At 42.5% G+C, this 14797-nt stretch overlaps 1 protein-coding gene across 8 annotated transcripts in view; it reads left to right on the forward strand.

Moving 5' to 3' along the window:
• Positions 1–14797, forward strand: part of LOC126337896 (protein couch potato-like) — a 163917-nt gene that overhangs the window by 24983 nt on the left and 124137 nt on the right. For 6 of the 8 annotated variants that reach the window (XM_050001507.1, XM_050001510.1, XM_050001509.1 and 3 more), the window contains exon 4: positions 5221–5362. In XM_050001507.1, the coding sequence (XP_049857464.1) occupies positions 5221–5362 (142 nt within the window). The remainder of the gene's footprint in view (positions 1–5220; positions 5363–14797) is intronic. The other 2 variants (XM_050001508.1, XM_050001511.1) reach the window with 1 other exon arrangement.

Below are 14797 nucleotides of genomic sequence, written 5' to 3' on the forward strand. Positions count from 1 at the left end.
CTTCTAGGAGAAACTTTTTGATCGCCCTCGTATACCAACATGAACCTGCTTACTCCATTGAAGTCTTTAGTCTCCTCCAACTATTTTTAACCCTTACCCTTTCTTCCACTGCCAAACTGACGATTCCTTCTTGATGCTTCTGAACGTACCCCTCAACGAATCCACTTTTTTAGTCGAGTTGTGCCAAAAATTACTTTTTTCCCAAATTACATTAAGTACCTCTTCGTCAGTCAAAATTCTTCTGCTGCACCACATTTCAAAAGCTTGTGTTCTCTTCTTATCCACATTCACGTTGGTATAAGATTACACTTCAGAAAAACAGCATGACAAAAGACTTTCTAACATTTAAATTTAATTTCGATATTCCGAAATTTCTCCTTTTCCGAAATGTTTTCCAAGCTACTGCCAGTCTACATATTATATCCTCTCTACTTTGGGTTTCGTCAGTCATTTTACTACCAAAATAACAAAACATGTCAACTGATTTTAATGTCTCATTTAGTAATTTAGTTTCCTCACTATCACCTAGATTCCATTACCCTTGTTTCTGTTTTGTTGATGATTGTCTTAGAACCTCTTCAAGACACTATCCATTTCAATCAACTGATCTTGCGAGTTCTTAGCTGTATGACAGAAATACAGCGTCATCGCCAAACCTCTAAGATTCATTTCTTCGTACTGAACTTCAGTACCCTTTCCCAAATTTCTCCTTGGTTTCTATCACAGCTTACTCAATGTGCAGACTGAATAACATCGGGGATAAGTTGAAACCATGTCCCACTTCTTTCTCGACTCCCGCCGCTCTTTCATGTCGTACAACCCTTATCTGGCAGTCTTTCTGTAAAAGCTGTAGAGGAAATCTCATTCACTGTATTTTATCCCTCCTACCTTCAGACTTTCCAAGAATGTATTGCAGTCAACACTGGCAAAAGATTGAACGATGAGGATCAGATTTCTAGTTATAATGACTCATTGACGGTGTTCATTTCTTACAGGAATGTATATACCGTGTATGTGAACAAATCCGAGAGCAGTCAGGTGTTTTCCCATGAGTTAGTGAACCTTTGAGATGGATACTAGAGCGATTTATTCTTGTGTGCTGCTGAAGTGTTTGGGATCCGCACCTCTCGGATTAAAGGAAGACATCGAAGCAATTGGGAGGCGAGCTGCTAGATTTGTTACCGATGAGTTCGAACTCAAATGGGAATCACTGGAAGAAAGGCGACATTCTTTTCGAATAACGCTAGTGAGAAACTTTAGTGAACCAGCATTTGAAGCTGATTGCAGAACGATTCTATTACAGCCAGCGCATATTTCGCCTAAGGATCACAAAAATAAGATAGGAGAAATTAGAGCTAAAACGGAGACTTACAGTCCCTTTTCCCTCGCTATGTTTGTGACTGGACCTTGAAGGGAAATAATAATATTGTTATGCAATACCCTCCGCTATGCACGTAGATGTAGATGTTTACAGTGGGTTCTAATGACGTTGACCACCTGAGTTTTGGCCTCTTTGGCTTTAGCAACAACAGAGTTATGGCTCTTATTTTAGCATTAAACCTATAAAGATAAAATTAACACTTAGTTTAAATTAATTTAAAGAACACCCTTATAAGCCGTCATTATTTAATCGTCAGAGACTAATAAGTCCATTACCTCATAATTTTTCACGTATAATACATTCTGAAAACTACTACGTTATTAACATACCACAATTTCCACCATAAAAATTTACGTTGTGTTGGTGAATAAAGAATGACTATCCACAACTTACGTAGTCTACTGAGAAGCAAAACAACATAGGTTTAGCAATGTAACAAAGGAAAATAATCTTCTTGACCTGAGCACAACAGAGAAAGTGAGAGACCATATCTCCATTTCTCCACGGTTGTCGTTCTTAAAACGTTAAAGTTGGTGTAGTATTCCTGTTTCAACGCCTTTGATTCACTACCGTGGAGGCCATAGTTATATTTGGATAGAAAGTTGTATAAAGATTCAGAACAAGCTTGTTACTTTCTGGCATTAGTTAACTGTACAAACTGAGACATCAAGATGTATTTGAAACAAGGGCTCAAATGACGCAGAGAGGAGACAATTTCTTAAAACTTTTTAAAAGTTGCTTCACGAAGTAATTAAAAAGTTCTTCAGCCTCTTTCTTTTCCCAGAACACCCTTGCACACTTTACAAAACTAGCCTGTACTAACAATGTATTTTTTGTATATAGAGCTACAGAGACCATAACGTTTTTTGATTTTTTTGTTGTGTTGTGTTGTGTAAGCAATCGACCGCTCACCAGTCCCACGCAGTGCTTTAAATGACCGCCGAGTCTGGGTGCCACAACGACCACCACAGCACGCTTGCTGGCCGGGACGGGCTCTCTCTGACCTCTGGAAATATCCGTAGTGACCTCAGCACCGCAGCTTTCCAGAGGGCAAATCACTTGTGTCCATATCGCTCTGGCATTTAAGACTTCCGCGGAAACAAATCAGCACTGTCCGATCACATGTCGGGCACAAATTTATTTCAAAGCGTTCTCGCCTATAAATGGGAACTGAAATTGGCATAACACAAATCACAAAAACTAATCCACTGAATTTTTTAATCCCAGAGTTCCACCCATTGTGTCAAGGTGACCTGCTCTTTTGTTGCCCAGCGATATCAATAACTCGGTTTTATGCACAATAGTCTGACAAGTGATCTATTTACCTTCATTACACGCAGCTAGCGATGTTCTTGCAGCATTTGTTTATATTACAGTGCAAATAATTACCTATTGGGTAAACACAACTACTGTATCCTAGATAATTATCAGAGGTTTATTTTATAGCGCTATTCTAGAGGCCTAATTTTATCTTAGAGGTATTACTCAAGTACTCGAGTTGCTATATTATGTATGGAACTCGTACATTTTATGCCAGATGCTACACCGATTGTAATAATGAGCGCAAAAACGTTTTGTTGATGACTTAACGAAGTCGAGATTGTATAAAAGCATACAATAAATCGTTATCTGGACAGCACTGTAGTGAAATACTTTATAATTATTTATACCTATAGGCTCCCCTACACATTTAACTAAAAACTATCGACGTTCCTAAATGTGCTCGTTGCTTGGACTTCAAACAGACATGTCCTGCTTGTTTCACACATCACGTTCACTAGGTCGCGAAGTAATGCGTCAACCAATTTATAGAAATAAAGTATTTGCTATGTGACTCTGCAGTTACCAATTAATTGAATGACCTGTATTAAAAATTAAAGCACTCACCAGCTCTACGAGGAGGAGGAGTTGTAAAGTTTTTAATGACAACCTCGAAAAAAAATCCTGTCGACACAGTACCATAGTATGGCACTAGAGGAGCCCCCAAAATATGCTCAGCGTTTGTCCACTTTTTGTTGGTATGAAATTGGCTTTCGTGACGTGTCCATACAGCCATCTCAACGGTGGAAGATACAATAGTGTAGTTCGTAGGCTTTCGCGGTCGTTGTCATTTTGGATAAAATAATATTAGGTCACTGAACCGCTCTGAAGAAGACCGCAGCAACTCGGTTGAAACATAGTCGGTTTGCTTATTTTGGTAATTTACAGTGATGTGACCCAATATCCAAAATTAATTTATTCAAACACGAGAGTGGATTTCAAAAATTTAGAACATTCTCTAGTGAAAAGCCGCGCCCAGCTACAAAGTTACATTGGTTGAGACGTGTCATATGACATCATGCAGGCGATTTCATGTCTGTTATGACGGTACGACAACACGAAACCCAGTCACTACCTTTTTTTTTAAAAAAAAAAAGAAAAGAAAAAGAAAAAAGCACCTCTAACGACGTGCAATGGTACTGTGTCAGGACGATTTCCATTTGTTCCAGGACTACAGACGGACAAAAAATTCATTGTAAAAGTTCATTTTTCCTAGATTATTATTAAAACCTTTACGAATTCTTTTCGCGGAGTTGATGATGACGATGTTTGGTTTGTTGGGCGCTGAAGAGCGCGGTCATCGGCGCCTCAACTTTATAGAGTCCAGTCTAGCCACTTTCACGAATGATGGTGAAATGATGAGGACAACACAAACACCCAGTCCCTGGGCAGAGAAAACTGCCCAACGCTGCCGGATATCGAACCCGGGATCCCTTGGTCCAGAAGCAGCAACGCTTGTCACTAGACCATGAGCTGCGGACTCCTTGTGGAATTGTGGAGTTGAACAGACAGACTTTCCTAGGCATGCTCCTATTGTAGATAATATATATTTATCGTCCTCGGACCTTAACACTGGTCCACCCAGTTGACACAAAGATTACTGTGTAATACAAAATATCGTACTATTCCTCCTTTTTCAGGCACACAAGTCACGGACGGGTGTGAATTTGGCATGAAGAGAAAGGAAAAGCCTAGTGCTGATCGGAAAGTGAACCTCAAAACTCACACACACACAAACACACGTATGGAACAAGAAACGTTCTCAAGCAATAATTAGAGCACCTAGTTTTCAGTTTTTTGAAAGGAAAAGCCTAGTGCTGATCGGAAAGTGAACCTCAAAACTCACACACACACAAACACACGTATGGAACAAGAAACGTTCTCAAGCAATAATTAGAGCACCTAGTTTTCAGTTTTTTTAATCTATCACCACCTTTAACTTAGTAACCATAACTTAATAAATGACAATTTCCGGTTGCACCACACATGTCTGATCAGAGTCAATGCAACGAGCACGACCTAAAGCATCCTTCACAACACCAGACGGAAACGGCTTGATTAGATTTCGCATATCGTCAACTGGTTGGACACAAGAAAATACATATTTTATAAACAGATTTGCACTGTCCTCTAAATCTTTGGCAGCTTTATTTGATATTAAACTCACTTCAAATTTTTGTCTTTACTCATTTCCCTACTGATAAAGAGGACCGCACTCACCTGTAAGTTACCCCGTAATATATCTCCTGTTGCTTAAATATTTCATTGTCAAACAAATATTAATAAAATAAACTGCACTGATTGGCTGTTAGAACACGCTATATTACAGTACCACCCTGCTAAACACGTACCGAACGTCCTGACACCCATCTCGCTGTACTGTACTTTATCCGCGACCCCGACAACTGGTGAACACTTGGCCGGAGTCCGGAGTCATTAAAAGCACTGCTTCCTGCCAGTAATTTTCTCTCTCTCTCTCTCTTCTTTTTGTTTCCTTCTCCACACAACTTTGTTTGCAGCAGGGCGTACGGTTCGACCCCGACATGCCCCAAACGATCCGCCTCGAGTTTGCCAAAAGTAACACGAAGGTTAGCAAGCCGAAGCAGCAGGCCGCGACCGCTGCGGGCACCCACCCGACTCTCATGCACCCACTCACAGGACGTAAGTAGCTAGAGCAGCTCATCACATCACACCTCACCTCACCTCACCTCACCTCACCTCACCACACCACACCACACCAGCCCCGTCCCAACCCACTGACTCACTCGAGCACCGACTCTTCACCGCTAACCGCTCGATTGCCGTCGCCGAACGCACCTCGTTGCCAACTGTCACGCCTGCCACCTGGTGGTCAACTCGTTAACCCGTTGTCGCGACTACTTGTTGATTGGCGACATCCCTATCACAAATGGGGCACTTGCTTGATTTTGTGACGAGTCAAAGGAGCAGCTGGCTGTGAAGAAGCATCCCGGCATTCCTATAGTGCTATTTTGTCGTCATAGGGAGGATATTTAGAAGTATCAACATTGAGATTTTATGAGACAGACGAGTTCCCTTCGAGAAGGATGGTCGCCTGAGACTTTGGTGTACTTACCACGGAAAATCGAAATAAATGTAGCTGGACGAGTGTTTGAAACTCAGCTGTTCTCAATACGAGTCTAGTGTACATTATCAACTGTGCCACCTCACTCAGTAATAGGGCAGAAATCGCAAAACTGAGAGCCATCTAAATGCAAAATAATTCAGTTGCCATCCTTAAATTTAGAGATGTACCAGCTGGCTCAGTGACAGACATATGCTTCCAGTCGAACCATTCGAACTGCTTGGGTTTGCTTGGGTCGGCAAATATATTTTATCAGCAATACTCAATAAATGCATTTGTGAGGCTTTTCAATGCAGATCCTAGTAGCGCCAGTTCTGAGCCAAACGTACCACAATGTTTTCTATATCAAAAGGACCATTGAAAATAACAGTTCCGTCTACAATAAAGGTGATTGCCTACATTCCTGACAAACCACTTTGAGATATTCTATGAACGAATCTGAATGTGCTCCACAAGCCTTTCCTGCAATGGGGTAATGTCTTATGTCACCAATATCTGAGGCTTCCTTTTATTCACAATGGGAATTAGGTAGCATTAAGTGTCAGTTCAAAACCTCACAGTAATGTATTAGTTTGTAAAAGTTTATTTGAACGCTACTGTCCCTCACTGGATATGATCGTTAGCTTGGTTTGAACTATGAAAATGAAGCGTTTGGCGTCAGTGGCCGGGAGGCCCCTTACGGGGCAGCTCCGGCCGCCTTGGTGCAGGTCTTATCACATTCGACGTCGCATTGAGCGACCTGGAAGCCAAATGGAAATGAAATGATTATGAAGACAACACCCAGTCGCTGAGCGGAGAAATACCCCGACCCAGCCGGGAATCGAACCTGGGCCCCTGAGGACGTCAGTCTGTCACGCTGACCATTCAGCTATCGGGGCGGACGGTTTGAAACAATTTCTCCCAACTGATGCGAGTGGGCCTGTAATTTTAACCAATCCAGAATCAAAGTGGAGCGGTGGCAGAACTAATTAGTCGTTAGCGAAACCCTAGGACCCAGCAGAAGTCTAATCGCGAACTTTTATTTTGTTTTCTTGCAAGAGACGCCACTATATCTACTGCATGGGGTACAAGAACGCAAACCAAAGAGGATGGATGTTAAATTTATTTTGTAATATATAATAGACATCAGCAAGAATGCCCATTACCTTGAGAAGACACACATCTGTAATTCTGTGTTAAAGAATGGTCGTCCAATTGAGAAAGCTTTTTGAATAACGTACTAGTCTTTTACTTAAAAAGATGTGACATCAAACATATCCCACTCACCACAGAGAACATTGCCCGTGGTTTCCATAAATTACATGAGATGAATGCTCGGATGTTTGCTCCAAGACCAATGGTTAGCTCAATCGTCCTTTGTTGTCTGACCACCTATCTCTCTACGATATTTCAGTGGCTGTGTTGCTCCGAATTACGATGCAAAGTTTCGTGGGACATGCATTTCCAAGTCCTAAGAAACAGGCACTGCTGCTACTAATGCAGTTACTCGTACAACCGTTATGTACATAGGCACAGAAATATCGTATTTATCCGCCTATACCGAGCAAGCCATGTCCGACCTGTAGCGGAATATACGTAATGGATGCACGAATACAGGTTGCAGACACGTGGTTGACGATATATCGAAGTTGGGGTATGACCATGAGCTGTGCTCGGATAGCCAAATATTAAGAAGACCGCTCGCGATAATCGAGAAATTCCATTATACAGCTGATGGTTGACCATATTCGCAATGCGAATATATTTCATGTACCTCTCTCTCTGTCTCTCTCCCCCCCACCCTCTCTCTCTCTCTCTATCTCGTGACCACCCAGAAAAGGAATTGTATACTCACAATTGAAAAACACGTGCTTTTAAGTACAAAAAGGGCATTAAAATGCTGCTAGACTATTATCTTCCCTCACGTAACAGTTACAAGGTAAAATGAAGTGTTTCCTCCTTCATCATGACAGATCATTTTGCAATGTCTGAAAGATATGATGAGGTGCGTTGGACGGCGATGCAATCACATCTCACCCCCATTTCATCCAACCCGCATTGTACAGTACCATTGTAGCTTAAGAATACTAGTGTAGTGCTGGGTTTTGTTGTATAGCATTTGTAAAACTAATCAAACTGTAGACACTGCAGCCTTTTGGATTACGTAGTGTATAATCTAATTCCATTTAATTTTAGAATGTCCGTCGTGCTACGGGGAGAAGGTAGGTGAACTCTGTCTATGACAAATGATGCCTAACTATGTGAACATGCCTGTATTGTTCCTTTACAAAAATTTGAACTTCCAGGGAATGATTTGTTTATGTTCGTGTATATGTACAGAGAAGGTGTAACCGAATAAGGTAAGTGCTCTATATGTACAAGTTAATTAGCTTTCTCGATATAAATAGACTTAAGACTTTTGTAAATTGCAAATTAGTGTGTATTGACAGGTAGACCAACAGCAATCAGCTAAGATAATTGCGTTTCTAATTTCTTCATTTCGCAGGTACCTCCTCGAGTGCTTCGATGACTACGATTTTTTTTATGTAACATTTAATAGAAATACTGTGTAAAAATGATGTGTCTTCGCCATAATTGTGGAGAAAATATTTCACAAAGCCAAAAAACAGAAGTTACTCTTCCTTTCAAAAGGAAAACAATAAGCATTTTTCATATGTTCAGTCTGTAACTATATATTCTGTCCTCTACTGATAAAACTGTAAAATCGATGTTCCTGTCTGTTTGATTGAACTAGACGAATTTTCGGGGGGCTTTCACAGCCAACATGATAGTAGCTTGAGGCAGCTCAAAGGACTTGTTTCACCAAAATCGGGTCACGAAGAAAAGATATGGTAATCTAAAGTTTTATCGAAATCGGTCATGTCTGTTTGTCAGCTGGAACACGCTGATCTCCATAACTGAAAGACTGATTTTCATGGGGCTGTCACAAGTTACTTGAGGATAGCTTGGGGCTCTACATCTTTGTTTTATCAAAATCAAATCATGAAAAAAAGATATCGCAATTTAAAGTTGTATACATACTAATATTACAAATGTGAAAATTGTTCTGCTACGTTTTCACGACAAAGCCGCTGAACTGATTTCGAAGAAATTTGGTGTGGAGGTAGCCTGAACCCTGAAGAAGAACATAGGCTACTTTAGAAAGAAACGACGACCTTTCAGACGATGGAGAGGTGAATGGAATATATTTCCACACATGCGTAACAGAAATCGTGTTAAAAATTATTAAATTTGTTACATAATATACGCGTTGTATAATGTATAGCTACTTCAGTAGCACTATGCTTACATGTTCATTCCTGCCTATGCCCGTGTGTATTCGCTACTCGACAGTGACACAGCACATGATGCTGCATCATGTGTTAGGACAGGTATGGACGGGGCAGGGCGGGGTGCACGTCACGAGTGTCGCTTAATCGAACAAACACACACATGGGGGCAGCTGATGTTACTGCAGCGTACAGTAGCTTGCGTACTTACCATCACTTATCATAACAAAACTACCCATATGTGATTGCAGCTGTGGCTAACAGCTAGTTAATATGCAAGTATCTTGCCCATTTCTAAAAGCTAGAGGGGTGCAAATACATCTTACTTCCAGTAACACATGGTACCCAAATTCGCATGCTGAATAAGGAACCAGTCTCTAAGGCTGTTTGTAAGAATCTCTTGAAAGACTTTGAAACATAAATTTATATGCAGTATTGAGTACAGTGAATATTCTTATCTCCCCATGGCAAAAATTAGCATTGCAATAAAGTTAAAACATTCGTGTACTGTCTAGTATAAACGTAAACAAGTTCGTTTTAATATTTCGACTATTAAATGTTGTCCCATTCGAAAATGTGTCGCGCACGGTGCCAGACTGTTGCTGCTGGATGCGGCCGTGTGGCACTAGTGTAGCCACAGTATTTGGGCATTTGTTACAGACAGGTGTGTATTGAACATATCAGAACAAGGCGAGTTAATAGACTATGAAAGTGGGACGATAATCGGTCGAGACACAAGGGTCATGTTCCAAGATGGTTATAATTAAACTTTTGAACATGACAGCGTGGTCAGCGACCGTTTACAAAGTAAGATTTAAGCAAGAAGCAGAAGAACCATGTATTTCACTTTCTTGCATAGGCCTTGTCTCTTGAATTTAAAGTGTGGCCTTTAGCCTATCTGAAGTTTATCTAAGGAGGTCGGTCAAAGTTTTCAGTGTTTTGCATCCTTGTGTGTTATTGTGTGTTGATGAATAAAGTTTGTATGTTGAGTGCAACTGACAGCAACCATTTTTAGCCTCTTGCCACAACCTAATCCGCTATCTCAGACATTTCAGAGATATTTTCATGAAATTTCGATCCCAATTTTTTTTCTTTCGAATGCCAAAATTGCCTCCGTAACAAAATAAGAGAATCGGAGCTCGTAGTGAAAGATTTAAGTGTTCGTTTTTGTACCGTGCTTTTTGTGAGTGGAAAGATTAAGAAATAGTCCCCAAACAGGTAAGTGTGAGCAGTAGAGTTATCACGTAGATGCAGATGTAAATGTGAAGTCTGGATGACCGGAGTGGAATGTGTACCGTGCTCATCTCAAATGCCCGCCCAGATTCTCAAGCACCGGTCAGTTGACTCGGTGAAAGAAGGAAACACCTTACGCAATAGAAGCAGCACAAGTTGAAACTGTCGGGACTGCATTATGTTCTGAATCTCCCAGTTAGTTACACTTTGGAAATAAAGCAAAAGCTCAGATAGTTTTCTGCCTTAGAAGACTACCCTTTAACACAGCTGCAAATTACACTACTGGCCATTAAAATTGCTACAGACGCGAAATTTAATCGACAGGAAGAAGATGCTGTGATATGCAAATAATTACCTTTTCAGAGCATTCACACAAAGTTGGCGCCGGTGGCGACACCGACAACGTGCTGACATGAGGTACGTTTCTAACCGATTTCTCATACACAAACAGCAGTTGACCAGCGTTGCCTGGTGAAACATTGTTGTGATACCTCGTGTAACGAGGAGAAATGCGTACCATCACGTATCCGACTTTGATAAAGGTCGGATTGTAGCCTGTCGCGATTGCGGTTTATCGTATCGCGACATTGCTACTCGCATTGTTCGAGATCCAATGACTGTTTGCAGAATATGGAATCGGTGGGTTCGGGAGGGTAACACGGAACGCCGAGCTGGATCCCAATGTCCTCGTATCACTAGCAGTCTAGATGACAGGCATCTTATCCGAATGGCTGTAACGCATCGTGCAGCCACGTCTCGATCCCTGAGTCAACAGATAGGGGCGTTTGCAAGACAACAACCATCTGCACGAACAGTTCGACGACGTTTGCAGCAGCGTGGACTATCAGCTGGGAGACAGTGGCTGCTGTTACGCCTGAGGCTGCATCACAGACAGGAGTGCCTGCGCTGGTGTACTCAACGACGAACCTGGCTGCAAGAATGGCAATTGTCATTCTCTCGGATGAATCCAGGTTCTGTTTACAGCATCATGATGGTCGCATCCGTGTTTGGCGACATCGCGGTGTACGCACATTGGAAGCGTGTATTCGTCATCGCCATACCGGCGTATCACCCGGCGTGATGGTATGGGGTGCCATTGGTTACACGTCTCGGTCACCTCTTGTTCGCATTGACGGCACTTTGAATAGTGGATGTCACATTTCAGATGTGTTACGGCCCGTTGCTCTACCCTTCATTCGATCCCTGCGAAACCATACATTTCAGGAGGATAATGCACGACCGCATGTTGTAGGTTCTGTACTGGCCTTTCTGGATACAGAAAATGTTCGACTGCTGTCCTGGCCAGCACATTCTCCAGGTCTCCCACTAACTGAAAATGTCTGGTTAATGGTGGCCGAGCAACTGGCTCGTCACAATACGCCAGTCACTGCTCTTCATGAACTGTGGTATCGTGTGGAAGCTGCATGGGCAGCTGTACCTGTACACGCCATCCAAGCTCTGTTTGACTCAATGCCCAGGCGTGGTTGTTCTGGGTACTGATTTCTCAGGATCTATGCACCCCAATTGCGTGAAAGTGTAATCACATGTCAGTTCTAGTATAATATATTTGTCCAATGAATAGCCGTTTATCGTCTGCATTACTTCTTGGTGCAGCAATTTGAATTGCCATTAGTGTATTTCCGCCGCGAGTTTGCGTAAACTTTGGGCAAATTTTGTAGTCGATTTTCCGACAGTACTCAGCCCGCAGACAATTCGAGGTCGCCTCGTTCCATTTTCGGCGTGAAAAAAAAAAGCTTGCGAATTTGCAAGCTTCTCTCTCTCTCTCTCTCTCTCTCGTTCTCGTTAATTCACAATCTGCATTTTTTTTTCATGCATCCCGGAAAGGCGCAAGTTTATCTCGAAAGTAAATTTAATTTTTCCGCCTGCAGGGCTGTGTCACCGGCACAAAGGAGCGGCGCGAGCAAATAGCGTTAGGCTTAATTATTACTTCTAGGCGAAGGTGAGGAAAAGGGTAAAAAGTTCTTTTGCCGTGGTGGGCGCAGTCAGGGATTCCTTCTTCGCTGCTGGCTCCGAGGCGAAGAGACTGCGTGGGTGGCGCTTCCGCCCCTGCAGATGGAGGGTGCAGAACTGTGGGGCGGTCTCCCCCCCCCCCCCCCCTCGCCCGCCTTTATCCAGGGGCAGGCGAGCCGACCTCTCGTTTATTACTCGGGCTGTAAAAACTTGGCAACTAATCTCACGGGAGCGGCGGGGTTCAGAGGAGCTGGTGGGGAGTGGATGGCAGCACCTCGCCGGACTCACATTGCTCATTAAAAGCCAGAATTACGATTACGCTAAATAATGTGCGGGAAGCGTGTTATGGCAGCGTTAATGAGGCGCTTGTGCGGGCGCAGAATTACTGGGGGGATGCGTCCTTTGTCGAGAGCACCGCCTGCACACTGCAGTGGCCCGGCGTTCGCCAGCGCTATCGCTTCGGAGCTCACTCCCCTAACCTACCAATCCGTCACCCTGCGTTTCCTTTAACTCACCTGGAAAATTTATCTCGGCGGGTTGGTGGGTGAGTGAACACACCCGCCAAAAAGCGTACTGGTCCCGCTGAGAATAAGCAGGCGTGAACCTTTCGGCTCAGTGAACGTGGGGTAAGGGTTGTTTGGGGGCAGAGACCAAATATCGAGGGCATCGGTCTCACCGGATTAGGGAAGGACGGGGAAGGAAGTTGACTGTGCCCTTTCGAAGGAACCATCCCGGCATTTGCCGTGAGTGATTTAGGGAAATCACGGAAAACCTAAATCAGGATGGCCGGACGCGCGGTTGAACCGTCGTCCCCCCGAATGCGAGTCCAGTGTGCTAACCACTGCGCCACCTCGCTCGGTCAGTGAACGTGAATAGTGTTCAGCGACCGCTAGGCTATTACGGCATCTTTGATCGCTGTAGTTGGACAAGAAGTCAATAAATATGAAATTTTTTCGTCAATCTTCTGACAAGTTTGATGCGGACAGCGTTGCTCTGCCGCATCAAATCTCTTCACCTCTCGAGGGACACCTAGGACCGCGAACACTCGGAATCGCCCTAACCATGCTTACATTCGCATTCGATCATAAAAAATCAGTGGTTGCCTTCTACCGCGAGTGACATTTTAATAGAGGAAAACAAAGTAACAAGATATGTGTACCATAGTAGGAAAATTTTACATAATTCAATTATGTCAGTGTACCATTATATTCTCAATCAACAATGCCTATTACAACAGCGCAAAACACACATATCCTACACACCTGATAGTGCTCATATTAGCCCTCGTAGTGCAATGCGGGATTTCGATGAAGTGGTTAAAACAAACTGGAACAGAACAATGTGCTCACCTCAGTAAAGACACGTTTTTACATTTAAAATCTCTTTCGCATTCAAGCAATCCAATATGAAAAGCCACACTAATTACGTCTACTGATGATCATATGGGTATATCAAGGTCATATCTTGCCTGCCGCCAAGCATATTGCAACACAGGCGTGTACTTTGGTGCAGAAAACTGATTGCAAATTACATAGTGAAGTTTGATAATGAAATAACGATCATGTCTCTTTTCACTTGTGGTTTGGCACATTGTATTCTTACAAAATCAGCAATCCTTCTGATATATGGCTTATATTTCCGAAATAAATAAACATCAATGGGTTCGCAACATTTTTTTTTTCCGGTGGCAATATCTTCAGCGTAACGTCTTTGTTTGGAAAACGTGCATCTAGAAGGGTACGATCTGTATGACCTGATCAGGAATCACCAATAGACTATTTTCACTTGTCACATGTTCGCCAAGGAATGAAGTTAGAAAACGTTTCATGTGTTCTTTAGTTATTTTTGCATTTTGCTTGTTTCCACATGAATGTTTTGTGGGTAGGCTGTTTCAAGTTTCTCGAAACATTTGGGCCAAAACTGTCTTGTACCTCTTGAAAACAGATGTAAAACTTGTTTGCTAGTCTGCCTATCATTGACAAAGCCACATCAATTGTGTGGCTGTGGGTAGAGCTATGTGCAGACTGGAATACACGAGCTATAGTTTACTCTCCTCTGTGAGACTGTGTTAATGATGAAGACAGTTCATACTGGAACTGATTCTGGTCACTGTTCCGAAGATTTCCTTTCTCCACATCTCGCTATGTCAAAAAAAGGCTCACTTTCTCCACAGACTGTTGTGCCTTCGGACTGTACTATTACCGTCTTCCGTGTCCATAGGTGTGACAAGTGCAGTAATATGCCCGGATGAAATGCCACATTCAGCCTGAAGATTGTCGATAAAAGAAATCGAAGCTTTGAATTGTCCAAAACAACCATTTTTGGCACTTCTAGTGACCACATTTGCAGATTCCAATAGGAAATTTTAGATCCATACGATCTTGCTCAGTAAAATTAATAATATTACATGCTATTTTGTAGTCTGTAGTTGCCACAGTCTGTTTCTTTTGAAACGAGCTCGTGCTTGCTTTTTGCTACACACATAATTTTGAATTAATCTGCAATTTGATTTACTTTTAA

This window comes from Schistocerca gregaria, chromosome 1 (genome assembly GCF_023897955.1).
Source record: "Schistocerca gregaria isolate iqSchGreg1 chromosome 1, iqSchGreg1.2, whole genome shotgun sequence".
In the NCBI taxonomy this organism is placed as follows: domain Eukaryota; kingdom Metazoa; phylum Arthropoda; class Insecta; order Orthoptera; family Acrididae; genus Schistocerca; species Schistocerca gregaria.